This window comes from Halichoerus grypus, chromosome 8, assembly GCF_964656455.1.
Source record: "Halichoerus grypus chromosome 8, mHalGry1.hap1.1, whole genome shotgun sequence".
Lineage (NCBI taxonomy): Eukaryota > Metazoa > Chordata > Mammalia > Carnivora > Phocidae > Halichoerus > Halichoerus grypus.
Window position 1 is genome coordinate 139,938,282 of NC_135719.1, and position 16,670 is coordinate 139,954,951.

Genomic DNA, 16,670 nt, shown 5'->3' on the forward strand with positions numbered 1-16,670 from the left:
TATTTATATCAAGTTATTGAGTTAAAAAAATGCAAGCTAATAACAAAGAGGCATTTCTAAACTAAAATGCTTAATTTGCCCTCTAATATCAATAGTTAAGTAGGAAATAAAATGCCAGATTTTCCACAGCAGTGTTTTCAATTAGGATGTAAGCATGAGAATCACCTATAGAGTTTCTGAAAAATACCAATACCAGGGCCCCTTCCCAGCACACCAAAATCAGAATCTCCTGGAGGACATAAATGTGTATATTTTTTTAAAGTATCATGGATGATTCAGCTGTAAATCCCTGGGTGGGAACTACTGCACTATTGTAATACTTATAAGTCAGTGCTGATCAAAGTGGTCTGTGGACTGAAGGTATAAATGTTTACTACCAGTGGGCTTTTACCTTTAACTTGAACTTGTAATTTTCTTTTCTTATATTCATTTTATTTTTGTAGTAATTTATTTTTATTGTATTTTATGAAATCAATTCCCAACAGATTGGAAATTTAAGCTCTTGTTTATATTTATCTTTAACGTGGCTTGCTTTTATTTTTCAACTTAGTATGTTACTGAAAGAACTAAAAATCAGTGCATGTAAATTTTAAAAACTCATATATGGGGATGCCTGGGTGGCTCAGTCAGTTGAGCATCCAACTCCTGGTTTCGGTTCAGGTCACGATTTCAGGGTCGTGAGTTCGAGCATGGTGTCAGGCTCCATGCTCAGTGCGGAGTCTGCTTGAGATTCTGTCTCTTCCTCTCCGGCTACCCTTCCCTCCCCCACTCTCACACATGCTCTCTCTCTCTAAAATAAATAAATCTTTACACTTGATCTTAGCCAAAATGCCAAGAAGTGATAAAAATAAGTAAATCTTTTAAACAAACAAAAAACCAACTCATATATGAATTTATGGTAGAAATGAATACTTAATCAACAAACTAAAGAAAACCCAAATGATCTGGATAATAAAACAAGAAACAGCTCAATTCCTAAGAGTATTTACTGAATTCCATTTATGTACTACACCCTGAAGATAATTTAACAACAAAATGAAACATGGAGACATAGTCTATATTTTAAGGATTCATTATAGCGCTGTTTAAATTATATAATATCTATTACCAGCATGGCAAAGAAAAGATAAGCCAATTCCAAAATAAACATTTCTAACACTAAAGGGAAAAAATATTTATAGAACAATGTAAGTCAACTTAATATACTTAATATTCTGTTTTTCCATGGAAGTCAAATAAATGCCAATTCAATATATATGAACACTGGTAGTCAAAATCATTTTTAAAAACAAAATGTCATTAGCAATGATCACACTGAGTCACCATTTTAAGTAAATAGAGGAAAGATTAGGTGTCATAAAATCAGAAATTATAAGCAACAGATGCCTGAAGATACTTTATTGGAAGAGTTTTCCGCTTTTGGAAGTAGGAAGTAAAGGTTAGCTTATAAAATATAAATTTAACAGAAAAGCTTAGAGTTCTTGTTAAAACACTGGTATCAAACTGAGTTGGGAATTACTAACTTCATCACCCTTTCAGTATTTTTATGGATCTGTATATAGCTTGATTTATAACTCTTAAAAACCTTCCTAAAAACATTACTAGGAAATAAATATGAAGTAACTGTAATAACTTTTACCTCCTTCTGTTGTAGTTGATTTCGATAACTTGTAGATTGCTGCTTTATTTGAAGCTCTGACGCTTCATGCTTCTCTTCTAAATCAGTACAAAGTTTTTTGAGTCTCTCATTCTAGAAACAAAGAAAAAAGTATTTTCAACAAAAAGACTAAAAGTAAAACATGTTAGTAAGTTATGTGCATGGCATCATGAAAAACATATCACTTTATACAGAAAAAGATATAAAATATAAAAGTTCTCAGAATTCTGGCCTTTGAAATATAGTTTTAATTAAAGCTACAACAGTGAGGCGCCTGGGTGGCTCAGTCATTAAGCGTCTGCCTTCGGCTCGGGTCATGATCCCAGGGTTCTGGGATCGAGCCCCGCGTCGGGCTCCCTGCTCCGCGGGAAGCCTGCTTCTCCCTCTCCCACTCCCCCTGCTTGTGTTCCCTCTCTCACTGTCTCTCTCTGTCAAATAAATAAAAATCTTAAAAATAAATAAATAAAAATAAAAAAGCTACAAGAGCAATAAGCATGTTTATAGAGATTATGCAAAATTCTGAACCAAAGTAAAAAAAAAAAAAGTAAATCTTGTTCAGTTTGATTTTCTGCTAAAAAAAAGCCAATGATCAATGTTTCCCCCATCTCTGCATATCCAGGGTCTAGCATATAATAGGCAGTATATGTCTGGTTAATGAATAAACTAGATTACACATTTCAACTTGTGTTTTCTTCCCAAACATAACTTTTTAAAAGCAATCTTTTTAAAAAAGACTTCTCGCTGAAGTACCGGTAGGAGGCCAAAGCTTCATGTTACCTATCATACCTTCCATACTACCTATCTGCTAGGCTCCTGAGGTACCTCTGAAAAATCCAATTTGAAAACCATATTAGAGATCAGTTCAAAAACTAGTTAGAAGTACACAAAATATTCTAATTCAATGAATCTAGATATCACAGTCTTTTGTTCTACAATTTTGGAAAATACATTTAAAAAATTACTTAAAATTTTGGGACACCTGGTGGCTCAGTCAGTTAATCGTCCGACTTGGTTTCAGCTCAGGTCATGATCTCATGGGCCATGGGATCAAGCCCTGTGTTGGGTTCCCTGCTCAGCGGGGAGTCTGCTTGAAAGATTCTCTCCCTCTGCCCCTCCCCCCACTCATGCTAGTACGCAGGTGCTCTCTCAAATAAATAAATCTTTAAAAAATTTACTTAAATTCTATGTACTCAAATATTAAATTACCTTAACCTATTATCATTCCTTGAGTTTCAATGAATAAGGACATTATGGAGCAAAATAAATGGGCACTAAAGCTTTTTGCAAAAGAATTTACAAATTATCACAGATAACTTAGTAAGACTAAGAATTCCACTAATATATCTACAAACACAATTTAACAATGAAAACTGAGAGAAAGGTGACAGATGTGGTGGGGAAAAAAGTTCCTGCTAGAAGGTAAAGACTTTTTCACTTTGAGAATATCACCCGTTTTCTTAGAGTCTAGGAATTTCTTACATCAATAGATGTGAAAGTTATGATCCAGGGAGATTATATAAATACACAGAGAAAAATTAAAGGAATAAACATAAACCCTAGTTTGGGAGTCTGCCTCCAGAAATCTAATACAGATTTTGGTTATCTTGAAGAAAGAGAAATAAGACCAGGCCCATGCAACTAATTACCTTCTATTCTTCTGGTGGCTTCTGCGTAACTTTCTGTGAGCTTTTAACATGAAAAACACCAAACATAACTGAAGCAACACGATATAGTGAAGTCAAAACCCAGTCATAAAAGCCCACTCTAGGCTTTTTCAGATAAAAATAACTAAGGCTATTTGTTGAACTCTGGTTAATAACTAGAACTTGAAAACTTCCAATTTGGCCAATAACTAATTGCTTGTCTGCCCTCACCTCCCTAGCCATGTGAGAGTCACAGTTAACAAAGTACATGAAGGACAGATTCTCTTCATGTGGCTGATCTATGATATTACTTGTGAGTGGCCATATTTTCTATTATATGGAATATGGAACCAGGAGGGCTTGTCTGATGTGAAAGGAAAACGAATAAACACACATAAAGAACAGAGGAGTAAAAATGAGAGAGACAAATCCCTGGTGGTCGTTTTGCTTGCATCCCCTTTCTAAAATCTGGTTATGATTTCTGCCCATGAAATCCATGAGATTCTCATATCCTTATATTATTCCATCATGCTCAACCCCTGTTATACCATCAAGGTCTACTGGAACCAACTTTACTTTTTGAGTTTCTTTTTTGAGCAGTCCTAACTATCTGTAAGGACAGATACTTAAGACTTTCATTCTTTCTTGGACGTCTTCTAACAAACAAAGAAAAATTACTTATTTTTTAAATAAAATAAAACTCGGAGCACCTGGCCGGCTCAGTTGGTGGAGCGTGCAACTCGATCTCGAGGTTGTGGGTTCGAGCCCCACACTGGGAGCAGAGATTACTTCAAAATAAAATTTTTAAAAATAAATAAATAATAAAATAAAATAAAACTCATTCTATCTTGCAATTACCATAAAGGGTCATTGAGGGGCGCCTGGGTGGCTCAGTCGTTAAGCGTCTGCCTTCGGCTCAGGTCGTGATCCCAGGGTCCTGGGATCGAGCCCCGCATCGGGCTCCCTGCTCGGCGGGAAGCCTGCTTCTCCCTCTCCCACTCCCCCTGCTTGTGTTCCCCTCTCTCACTGTGTCTCTCTCTGTCAAATAAATAAATAAAATCTTTAAAAAAATAAAAAATAAAAAAAAAAAAAAAATAAAGGGTCATTGAGCCCTTTATAAATCTAAGAATATTCACGAGGTTATAATGACCTTGTTTTTCTGTCTTTGAAACATTTTGATATTTTATCATCCTAAAAATGATTTTATCATTATTCACCAATTATTCTCAAGTAGGTTAAAAAAAAAGTCTTATATAATAAGAAAACAGAAGCCTGACAGAATCACTCAGAAGAATGACGCAATAGTGAAATAACCAGTTTTCTGACTGCAGTGCCCGAAGTACTGTCCCACCTTTTAAAAAGGAAAAAGCTAGAGACACCCACCTCAGTTGTGCCTTTTTGGTTTTATTGTTTTTTGCTTTCAGTGAACACATGAAAATTCAGAACTTTTGTTTCCACAAAGAAAAGAAAACTGACAGAGGAAAACATTTCAGTTATTAAGACAACTCAGAAGACAAATGTGAAGAGACAGAAAACAGCATTCCAGAGTCTGATGGTTGTGGTGAGCAGGCTGTAGAGGCAAAAATCCCAGCCAAGTCTTCAAGTAAAAATACCCTAGAGGAATTTTCTCAAACTCCAAAATTAATGAGTGAACAATATATTTCTAAGAACAAAAAAGAAATATGGTGTCCTCATCAAGTTAGTCATTCAACAGGAAGATTTTACCTCACAGTATTTTGTGACAAGGCCCTGAGCCATCCCACTTTGCTAAATGGCTATGTGACGGTATTCTTTTACTATATATGATATTTGAACACCAACATTTACTTGATATAGTTCATACGTGGACAAATGCTGTAGCCAGGTGTGTATACAAAGGTAACTGGGAAGAAAAAGATAACATAAAGTGAAAAAAATTCAGTGGACTGATCATTCTAACTGGTATTTATATATCTAATTGGTATTTGTAAATCTAATTGATATTTATAAATTGGCTTTGTAATTATGGAGCAAAGATGACAGTCATCATCTCTTCAACAAAATCATAAGCCATCAAAGTTTTAAAAAATACTGGTTTTAATGACATGAGAAAAACCAAAGTCATGATCAGCTGAAACCTATTAGAGATGTAACTGAAGTCTGGAATCAGTATTTACAAAATAACATGCATTTCAGTTCATGCATAAGAGTTAAAAAGCAGTTAACTGCAAAGAACACTGTCTATTTTGAGTATATATGTTTTCAAAACCAGAAATATATGGAATAAAAATATGGACTTGCCATAAATAAGTCCTTTTTTAAAAAGATTTTTTATTTATTTTTTTTGAGAGAGAGAATGAGAGAGGACAAGAGCAGGGTGAGGAGCAGAGGGAGAAGCAGACTGCCCACTGATCAGGGAGCCCGATGTGGGGCTTGATCCCGGGACTCCAGGATCATGACCTGAGCCAAGGCAGCTATTCAACCGATTGAGTCACCCTGGCGCCCCGCCATAAATAAGTTCTTATTAAAATTTCTAATAAAGTTTTTCACTATCACTTTATTCCTACTTCTGTAAATTACTTACAAAATGATTTAATATAAAAAAAATTGGGGTCACCTGGGTGGCTCAGTCGTTAAGCGTCTCCTTCGGCTCAGGTCATGATCCCAGGGTCCTGGGATCGAGCCCCACATTGGGCTCCCTGCTCCGCGGGAAGCCTGCTTCTCTCTCTCCCACTCCCCCTGCCTGTGTTCCCTCTCTCACTGTGTCTCTCTCTGTCAAATAAATAAAATCTTAAAAAAAAAAAAAAAAATTTAGGAGTTCACTGGATCCAGATGGTAAATGTGATGAGACTTTTTCTTGGTATAGAGGGTTAAATTGAAGAAACCTAACTAATTCAGTCAGCTTCAAATATTAATGTCTGTAAGCAAATCTAATTTCCTCTGGAAAACACAATGCCCTCTGTCTATACTAAAACTTGGGCTGCCTGGGTGGCTCAGTTGGTTAAGCATCCAACTCTTGGTTTTGGCTCAGGTCATGATCTCAGGGTTGAGGGATCGAGCCCCACAGCTCGGAGCCTGTTTGAGATTCTCTCTCCCTCTCCCTCTGCTCCTCCTCCACTCACGTTCTTTCTTTCCCTAAAATAAACAAATAAAATCTAAGACTTTCTAAATAGAATTTTATATTTTTTAGTTTCCTGATGGCTTTAATCATAGCTTCACCTTATTCCCTTATTACACAGTCATGTATGGGGCGAGGGTATGAAGTGTTTTTGTGCTGACACACAGCAAGAATCAGTCACCTTAGAAAACAAAGCCCTTGGGAAATCCAACAGTCTCTTTTCTTCCAGCATGTGAGTAGCTCAAGCTACTGTGAATAAGCATCAAATGAGGAAGGTGGCTTTCTTTAATTTGGGGATGCATTATACCAAAAATATTTCTAAACACTAGAATCATGCTTGCATTAACCCCACATGAGAGATTTAAAGTGAGATCAACAGGGGGACAGAAGAGTTCTCTCTCCCCACGGGCGCCTGGGTGGCTCAGTTGGTTAAGCGACTGCCTTCGGCTCAGGTCATGATCCTGGAGTCCCGGGATCGAGTCCCGCATCGGGCTCCCTGTTCAGCAGGGAGTCTGCTTCTCCCTCTGACCCTCCCCCCTCTCATGCTCTCTCTATCTCATTCTCTCTCTCAAATAAATAAATAAAATCTTTAAAAAAAAAAAAAAGAAGAGTTCTCTCTCCCCTCTCAAGCTCAATAGAGAGCAGACATTCACTAAGCAGGTTCACCCTATTTACTTTTTTCCCCCAAATAGACACTGGCGAATTTACCTAAATTAAGGCCACTACATACATCTCTGCCATTTAATTCTTCTGGATGGGCCTGTACTAACTAATGAGTGCTTTCTCAAGGATTTCTTAGGGATTATAGGAAAAATTTTCTCTCTCAGCCGTACAAAGAAAGAAGTATTAAGTTCATCTGTCACCGAAGCATCTACTTATTAGGTAATTATACCTAACACCTCAAGTGTCACCAAACTGCCATCGAGAATTGAGACAGAATACCATGACAATCCCTCTTGAGAGGTCCCTCTACATCCACCTTAGTAATCTGGGCCAGAGTTCAATAATGCTTGTCAGTAAATATTTTCCGATATTTTAAATTCAATTTTCTCTGTTTATGGGCTTAGCAAAGAGGAAAACATGCTTACCACAGTCCCCTAAAAATATATTTTAATGAAATATTAAGTGTTCCCTCATTATTCTTATCCATAGGCTAAATTGTTGAGTGTCATTAGTACTTTACAGTAGATCCCATTTTAAATCATTTCATTTTCTTTACAGCTTTCCTTTGAACCCTTCCCAAGTTTTCCTCATCCCCATTAAGTACAATGTCCAGAGGTAGTCACCACGAGGCACTAACAATGGGAAAAAAAAATGGTAAAATTAGTTATACCTATACTCTTCTTTGTGTACAAATATCACTTTTTTTTTCATGTTAGCAGATTAAAAAGGTCTAAATAGAATTGCATTCTTCATATTATACTTCAATAAATGTACTACTGCAATTGAGCACACTGTCAGAACACTGTAATTCCTTGATAAATTGTTGCCACTAGTATTTCTACACTAGGCCATTTTCCAACTTCCAGCACGTAAAAGATGATGGGAATATTAAACAGCAAAGTGGAATAATATGTAAATATATTCTTCATCTAAAAGATGATGATAACACTGAAAAAGAACTGGGATAAAGGGGAAGAAATAAAACTGGCAAGCAGTGCAGTAAAAAGAGAGAACTGAAAAACAGTGTAAGTTACTGTCATGCCTTCAAAAAAGAAAAAAAAAATCTTAAGTTCAATAATAGTCTTTAATTTTCCTTACCTCTGATCTTAAGATTGTATGAATGGCTTCAATTTCCTTTCTTCTAGAATTAGGTAATTCTGCTACGAAAGAAACAGCATATACTGAATATATGATCAACACCATGTGAATAAACAGGCATTTTAAAGTACATATATTTCACTGAGCTTTCAACAGAATGGTATGCTGATCTGAGAATAAACTCAGAAGACATATACCACTTGATTTTTATCACAATTTCCTATTGCCACATATGTGCTTTATCATCATGTAAGTCATTCTTTTTGCCTATCTTTTTTTTTTTTTTAAAGATTTTATTTATTTATTTGAGAGAGAGAGAATGAGAGATAGCATGAGAGGGAAGAGGGTCAGAGGGAGAAGCAGACTCCCTGCCGAGCAGGGAGCCCGATGCAGGACTCGATCCCGGGACTCCAGGATCATGACCTGAGCCGAAGGCAGTCGCTTAACCAACTGAGCCACCCGGGCGTCCCTATTTTTGCCTATCTTTTGTACCTAGGTAGGACATCTACATTTCCCCCTTGGAAGTGTTCATTAAAATTTTATTACGGAAAATTGAGTTTTACAAATTAAATCTCTCTCTGTGGGCTTAGTTTAATTTTAGACAAAACTTATACAACTGGGGTTTAGGCCCTACTTCTAACTTCTGCTCCCAATCTATCAAATAATAATAACCCCTAAATAAAGAATAAAAATGCACTAAAAAAAACACTTATGTTAAGTAACATGGGCATTATTTAAAATGGGAATGAGCTCAGTCTTCTCTTGTACATTTTCATTTAAAAAGAGTCAGAGGGTGCCTGGGTAGCTCAGTCGTTAAGCATCTGCCTCCTTCGGCTCAGGTCATGATCCCAGGGTCCTGGGATCGAGCCCCATGTCGAGCCCCACGTCGGGCTCCCTGCTCTGCGGGAAGCCTGCTTCTCCCTCTCCCACTTCCCCTGCTGTGTTCCCTCTCTCGCTGTGCCTCCCTCTGTCAAATAAATAAAATCTTTAAAAAAAAAATAAAAATAAAAATAAAAGGAGAGTCAGAGACAGGGCACCTGGCTGGCTCAGCCAGTGGAGCGTGCGACTCTTGATCTCGGGGTTGTGAGTTCAAGCCCCACATCGGGTGCAGAGTTTACTTAAAAAAAATAATTTTTGTGGGGTGCCTGGGTGGCTCAGTCATTGGGCGTCTGCCTTCGGCTCAGGTCATGATCCCAGGGTCCTGGGATCGAGCCCTGCATCGGGCTCCCTGCTCCGCGGGAAGCCTGCTCCTCCTTCTCCCACTCCCCCTGCTTGTGTTCCCTCTCTCGCTATGTCTCTGTCAAATAATAAATAAAATCTTTAAAAATAATAATAATTTTAAAAATTAAAAACCCAGAAACAAAAAAGAGAGTCAGAGGTCAGCTCTGTCAAAATGGCACTGTTGATGCTACCAGAACATCATCATCAGTTAAGATTTTTTTTCTAGGGGCGCCTGGGTGGCTCAGTCGTTAAGCGTCTGCCTTCGGCTCAGGTCATGACCCCAGGGTCCTGGGATCGAGCCCCACATCGGGCTCCCTGCTCAGCGGGAAGCCTGCTTCTCCCTCTCCCACTCCCCCTGCTTGTGCTCTCTCTCTCACTATGTCTCTCTCTGTCAAATAAATAAATAAAATCTTAAAAAAAAAAATTTTTTTTCTAGGTGCTAGTATTTTTCATTAGTCACAGCACTTTAATACCATAGAAATAACTTCTCTGAGGGAAAAAAAAGAAGTCTGATTTACAGTTTAAATCAAAAGAAAATACAAGTGACATCCAATAAAGAAGAGTGACAAACCCACTTTTCTTGTTTTGAAAATCACCAGGGGCAGGTGCTTCTGTGGTTGTTCATACATCTCGCATGAACTCTGACAGACTGTCTAACTGCTACTCAGAACAAATTATAATCTAGTCTGTTTAGGAGGGTCATTGTTAGAAGCAGAAATTGCTTCAAAGAGGGATAAAAATAGGTTTATGCAGCCCTCCTCTCTTACCTCCTTCCAAAAAAACACACACAAAAAAACCAAAAACCTGGTCTCTTTAAGAATAAAGGGGAGATATTATGCAGACCAAAAAATTCTTCCTCGCTGAGGGAAAACAAAACAACAGCTACTCTTTATTAATGCTTACCATCTGCTAGGCATTTTACACTCATGATTTCATTTAATCCTCCCAACCCCATGATAGGTATGATTACATCTATTTAACAGGTAAGGAAACTCTGCTTTATAGAGGTTAAGTATTTAAAAATTTGCCAAAGACCCACAATCTATAATGCATGGAAGTGGAATTTCAACCCATGTCTAATTGAAAAGCCCAAGTTCCTAACCCTGAATAAATCAGTACAGTTTTGGTACAAGAGCAACTTTCTGGTATGTACAAATATGTACTTCAAGCTGTACCAACAGTGCTATTTTGAAACTGTTATCTTGTTCACTGCTGGCACAGGGTAGACACTCAATAAATACCTGTTAAATGAATAAATGAACTGTACTCTGACCCTTTAAATGATTTATAAAATCAATAAATTAGGTGTTAAGCAAGTCCTATTTTAACAGAAAGGGAAATAATAAAAGCATTAAGCAACTTTGCAGATTTTTAATACTGAGCAATTTTTTTTACTGAGCATCTACTATGTACCAAGGAAGGTGCCAAACACTGGTAATATAAGGATAAAAAAATATATAGTCCCTACCTTGGGCATCAAGAAAAGAGGTAAATTATAACTCAACATGGTAAGTGCTCTCAAAGAGAGATCCACAAGATCACATGCAATCAACTCAGCCTGCCATGGACTGAGAATGGTTTCACCAAGTACCTGGCACGTGAGCAAAGTCATATAGGAAAAAACTGTTTTCCAAGCAAAGAAGGGTAGAGGAGGAAGTAGAAAAGGAAGGCCTTTCCATGCAGAGGCTTGGAGTTGTGTAGGTACTTCACAAAGTTTCATGTGGCAAAAGCTCTGGGTGCAAGCGCTTATGTGTGTGAACATGCATATGTATGGCAATTTGGAGAGAAGAGGAGGTAATAAGAGGTAAGACTAGAAAAGGGAGGTTGACCTCAGATAGGATAGGTTTCTGGTCTCCCAAAACTAAGAGGTTTGGATTTTATCCTGTAAGGAACAGAGCTAAAAGATTTTAAAGCACCTATGTTTTAGAAAACTGGGAGCACACAGAAAATGGAAATGGAGTATGGAGAAATGGGTGACAGGATGGGAAGGAGAAAGTGCATGGGAGAGAGGAGGAGGGGGGTCTGAACTAAAGGAAAGGGGTAAAAAAGGAAAGGACGAATATAAGAAACAATTCTGGCATAGAATGAATAAGATTTGGTGACCAACTGGAAACAGGAAATGGAAAAGAGGCAAAACAAAGGTGACAAAGATTTCTAGTTCAGTAGATTGGGCAGATGATGAAACCATTAAGAATGAGAATACAGGAGTACATTTGACAGGAAGAACAAATGCATTCCACCTTAAGCCTATAGGACAGTCAGGTGGCGGGGGGGGGGGGGGGGGGGGGGGGGGGGGGAGGGATGCATATTTTCTAGGAATAGCCAACTGTTTTCCCCTACCTAGGCTACAAGGAGAGACTAGTCATTTCCCATGTCATCCAGCTCTTTTCTCTTCTAAATTTCAAGGTCACACGATCCTTTATAGAACACAGGGAGAGAGAATCCCTTTCACTCTCATCCTCAACCTGTCCCACCTGATGCAACTCCCACCCAAGGTGTACTCCAAGCAGTGAAATGGATTTCAGCAGCTCTCCAATGCTTCTCCTTTCTAAAAAGACAGAAATTCTAAATATACTTTCTTTTTCTCAAACTATCTTTCTCTACTTCAACCCAATAAACTGGAAGTTTCAATTATATCAGGATAAAAAAATTAAACCAGAATGCTAATTAATTTATAAGAAATAAAATTATCCAAGGAAGTGCTCTCATCCAAAAGACCAGCCCATCGTCTCTGTGGAGGCAGACTTCCATTGAAATTAAAGTACTCTTGGGGCACCTGGGTGGCTCAGTCGTTAAGCATCTGCTTTCGCCTCAGGTCATGATCCCAGGGTCCTGGGATCGAGCCCCGCATCGGGCTCCCTGCTCGGCGGGAAGCCTGCTTCTCCCTCTCCCACTCCCCCTGCTTGTGTTCCCTCTCTCGCTGTGTCTCTCTCTGTCAAATAAATAAATAAAATCTTTAAAAAAAAAAAGAAATTAAAGTACTCTTTAATTAATTAATAAAGAAAGAAAGAACTCTTCAGATCTAAATACTACTTGCGGAAAGAAATGTCAAGAAATCAAAATATTAACGTAACTATCGATTACTATGTAACTCTGGGTCACTATTCATTAGTAAAACAAAACAAGGACTTCAAAAATGAGTGGAAGTTGCTAAGGATTGGTAGCGTATCTTCCTTGTTTTATTGTCGAAATATGGGCAGAATGGGCAATTAGGCACAAAAATACATTTCAGCTGGAACGCTGTGTCACCAGAATAAGCAAAAACATAAATAGGAAAAACTTATAGCCATGTTTAATAATATATTCAAGTCAGAAAGGGCTTAAGATTCACTAAATATTTTAATGAGTTGTTTCAATTGTTACAAAACTCGAAGGAAAAAAGTAACTATGTGTCATGCACAGATACTTTTTAATTGTGTCAGTATAAAGGAAAAGGATCAAAATCAGATCCGCCCCCAAGCTAAAGGCAAAGTAAGCGGTGGGCGTGGAAGAACCAAACAAAAATAAACTACTCCATGTAGGAGCAGTTTTCCTCCACTCTGAAATACCCACAGTATTCAATGGGAGAAGAACCAGAACTCTTCCCCGGACCCCAGTGTCTTTCATCAGAGAAAATCTGTTAAGAGGGAAAAGAAGTATAACGAAAAAAGGGAGGACTGACACTCCCGACGGATGTAAGTGGGAACCGATCGGGCGCTCCCAGAAAAGCCCTCCCTCCCATCGCTCCAGCTGTTACCTTCCACTTCCTCCGTGCCCTCCATCAACATATCCTTTGTAAAGTTTGAAATCTGGTCAGTGAGGGAAGCCAGGCTGCCTCCGACTTGACCCAGAGACTGGCCCAAGCCGGAGCCGAGGCCCCCAAGCCAGGACGACATCGCTGCGGTTTAGAGAACGATCTGGTCCGCTCCGAGAAAAGCGTCCAGCGTCGTCGGACGATCCCGCCAAATGTCCTCGAACCGCCGCCTTCACGGGACCAGTCCAAATCAAAACACTCAAGATTCGATAACACAATGAGGGGTTCCTAGGCAACGCCGGCTTCGGGGGGCTCCCACTAACCGCCGGACTCTGCCTAGAAACGCAGAGGCCTGACCTGGGACGTTACCAGGGGCCCGCCTCCAGTGCCACTGTCAACCCCGCGAGGCCTCTGCTCATTCCCACGACTTCCCAACGTCCAGCTTGGGCCACTTCTTCCTCTGCTTTAGTGACTTTCCCCAGTTCCGTGGGCAACTCCTGCCAACTCGACGCCAGCCGCCATGACACCCACTCTGAACGCGGCAACGGATCATAGAGAGGCGCCGCGCTGGCGTAGAAGGGCTCTGCGGAGCTGCCGGACGTGTCCTTGGCGCAAGGGAGCATGGGATCGCGGAGGACCGAAAGCTGGCGCCTGGGGCCGCATACCTCCGGCGCAGGGGGCAAGGTCAGCCTCCACGTAGCGCCGCGGCTTTGGCCTCTGAGGGAGTGGTCTCCAGAGCCAGGGGTGACGCGGCGGGCCCCGCCCGCTGCACCTGCCCTTCGGGCAGAGCCCTTCGTCAGTGGGTGCCTCTGGAAGCCGGCGTGGCCCGGGAAGCCCCAGAACCCTCACGGTGTCGGTGAAACCTGAGTGTTTAATTCTGACTACACGCAGCCAGCGGTGCGAGGGCGCTTGGCAGGGTCGCTGCACTGCGCAGCAAGCGGTTTTACTTATCACAGTTACTGTGTTGATTCTGCAACAGCCTGTCGGGCTGCTCTGTGCCCAACACTACGGTAGGAGCTCGGGATACACAGATAGAAAGGATGGGCTGCAAACTCGTGTCCAGGCAGGAAACACACGTTGGTTACTTTCTGTAGTAGTCATTTTTCCTGGTAGCTTTACAGCTCATCGTTGAAACCCTGCCTTCTCTAATATACCAAGAGCTTTGTTCATGAAGCCGGTATAACCCATGAAGTTAAAACACAGACCACCTTAAAAAAAAAAAAAAACTCATTAAAGGAGAGCAGGACAACTTACTATGAAGAAATGCTGTTCTAACAGCAACTCTCCTATGGTGTTGGTGGCACTAAGTGTGCAAGTGCCCACCCGTCTCACAGTCCTGTTACACGAGTGGGTGCACACAGCAGAGTGTCCTGCCTCGCTTGAGGGGGAAGAAAGGTCACGTGACTTACAAGTACTTGCTGCAATGGTCCGGGGATGCATTACCCGGCCAGAGGACTATCACGTTTTTTGCTTTAAAAAGAATAGGTCTGCAGTCCTTTTAAGCATAGCACTAAATATACTGGCATCTTTCCCTTTGATTTCGTTTACAGGAGGGGTCACTGCAGATTACACTATTTGTGACTGGAACATTGGGAATGCCTCCACTATTTAGAATCTGATGGCACCAGGCAATAGCAGCTCTCCCTGAAACCTGAATGCTTTTAAAAGAAAATTGCATCCCATTCTGGAAGTGTTTATTAAATGTTTTATTTGTAAGACATCAGTGCCCAAGGGTTAGATGTGCAGACTCCAGGGCCTGACTGCCTGGAGCTGTTACTTATTAGCTGTACGACCTTGGGTGGGTTACTTAAACTCTCTGTGCATCAGTTTCTTTTTTGTAAAATGGAAAATGATAATAATAGTGTCTACTGGGTGGGGTCGTAAGGAGGATTAAATAGGGTAATATTTTTAAGTGCTTGGAAGAGTGCCTGGTACCTGGTGAGTTCTATTTAAGTGTTTGTAAAGTTTCAAAAATGTGGCATACAGATGACCTGCAAGTTGATGTGTCTACCGTTATTCTGGGCACTGGGAGTACAGCAGGAGAAAAAAAAACATATGTAGTCCCTGGTCTCATGGAGCTTGCATTCTACTGGGAAGGGACAGATGATAAATAAAATGTAATAAATACAGACAAGTAGTGATGACTGCTTGGAGGAAAAAAACACAGGGTCAGGATCATATGCAAAAGATAGGAGAGAGGGCACTTGTAATGTTATAGAAGGTAGTCAGGGAAGGCTTCACTGATAAGGTGATACTTGAACAGATACTTGAAGGAATTAAGAGAATGAGATATGTCAGGGCACCTGGCTGGCTCAGTCGATAGAGCATGTGACTCTTGATCTCAGGGTTGTGAGTTTAAGCTCCACATTGGGTCTAGAGCTTGCTTAGGGGGAAAAAAAGTGAGATATGTGGATATATATGGAAAAGAGCAGTACAGGCAGAAAGAAACAGCTGCTGCAAAGGTCCTGAAGCAGAAGGGTCCTTGGCAGGTTAGAGGATTAGCAAAAAGGCCGGGATGGCTGGAACAGAGTGGGGTGAGGAAGGGTGATTAAGTGATGGGGACAAAAAGAGTGGGAGGGCACGGAGCACATAGGGCCTGGTAGGCCATATTGTAAGGGCTCTGGCTTTTACTGAGTAGGATGGGGCACTATTAGCAGAGGGGAAAACTGCTTTGAACAGAGGAGTCACATAAACGGGACCTAACTGGGTTTCTGGACCATAGTGGAAAGTTTAGCTAGTGTAAATCAAGCTTTTTTTGCCTACAGCTGTAAATTCTCTGGGGAGCCATCCTATAAATTCATGTCATGCCATAAAGATACTGCAATTAATGAAGAAAACAAACACAATTACATGCCTTTACATCATTTTTTAAGTAACATAAAAAGCTATGTCCTGAAAGTTCCTTATGGGGTATTTTTTTTTTCCTCTGGGATGAACTATGGCCCAAGAGACTTAAAGAATGATTCTGATAAATAACATGATGTTTGGGATGTGCTTCAAAATAATGAGAGCAGAGTAGATGAAACAGGAATTGCCAGGAATTGATCATTGTTGAAGCTGGGTACATAGAGGTTCATTATACTAGTCTTTTACTTTTGCATATATTTGAAATTTTTTATAATAAAAAGTTAAAAGACATCCAAGTTTGATGAAGTTTGGGCTGAAGATAACTTCTCCTTTTCCTGCCAAATATCCCTGTAGCTAACATGGATGTTCATTATCACATAATGAGTAGCAAAACCAGCCCTGCACAATCAAACATTTCACATCAGAAAGAGCCCATGAATCTGAGTGGCTCCAGGTGATGCGATCTAGGCTGCCTAGCTGAAATTCTGAACCTAGGATTTTTTTTTTTTTTAAGAGAGAGCCAGCGCCCTATGGCAGGGGTGGGGGCAGGGGGCTCAGAGGCAGAGAGAGAGAATCTTAAACAGGCTCCATGCCTATCACAGAGCCCGATGTGGGGCTGTCTCACGACCCTGAAATCATAGCCCGGGCTGAAACCAAGAGTTGGACACTTAAATGACTGAGCCACGCAGGCGCCCCCTGAACCTAGGATTT

At 40.2% G+C, this 16,670-nt stretch overlaps 1 protein-coding gene across 3 annotated transcripts in view; it reads right to left on the bottom strand.

Moving 5' to 3' along the window:
• The window catches only part of TRIP11 (thyroid hormone receptor interactor 11), a 65,594-nt gene extending 51,785 nt beyond the window's left edge, over positions 1–13,809 (bottom strand). The window contains exons 1-3 of one of the 3 annotated variants that reach the window (XR_004918997.2): positions 13,116–13,809; positions 8,159–8,220; positions 1,640–1,750 (exon numbers count right to left, since the gene is read on the bottom strand). Coding sequence is in view for 2 of the 3 variants with exons in the window: in XM_036097503.2 (XP_035953396.2) it covers positions 1,640–1,750; positions 8,159–8,220; positions 13,116–13,254 (312 nt within the window). In the remaining variant the exon portion in view is untranslated. The remainder of the gene's footprint in view (positions 1–1,639; positions 1,751–8,158; positions 8,221–13,115) is intronic. The other 2 variants (XM_036097504.2, XM_036097503.2) reach the window with 2 other exon arrangements.
• Positions 13,810–16,670: the final 2,861 nt, after the last annotated feature.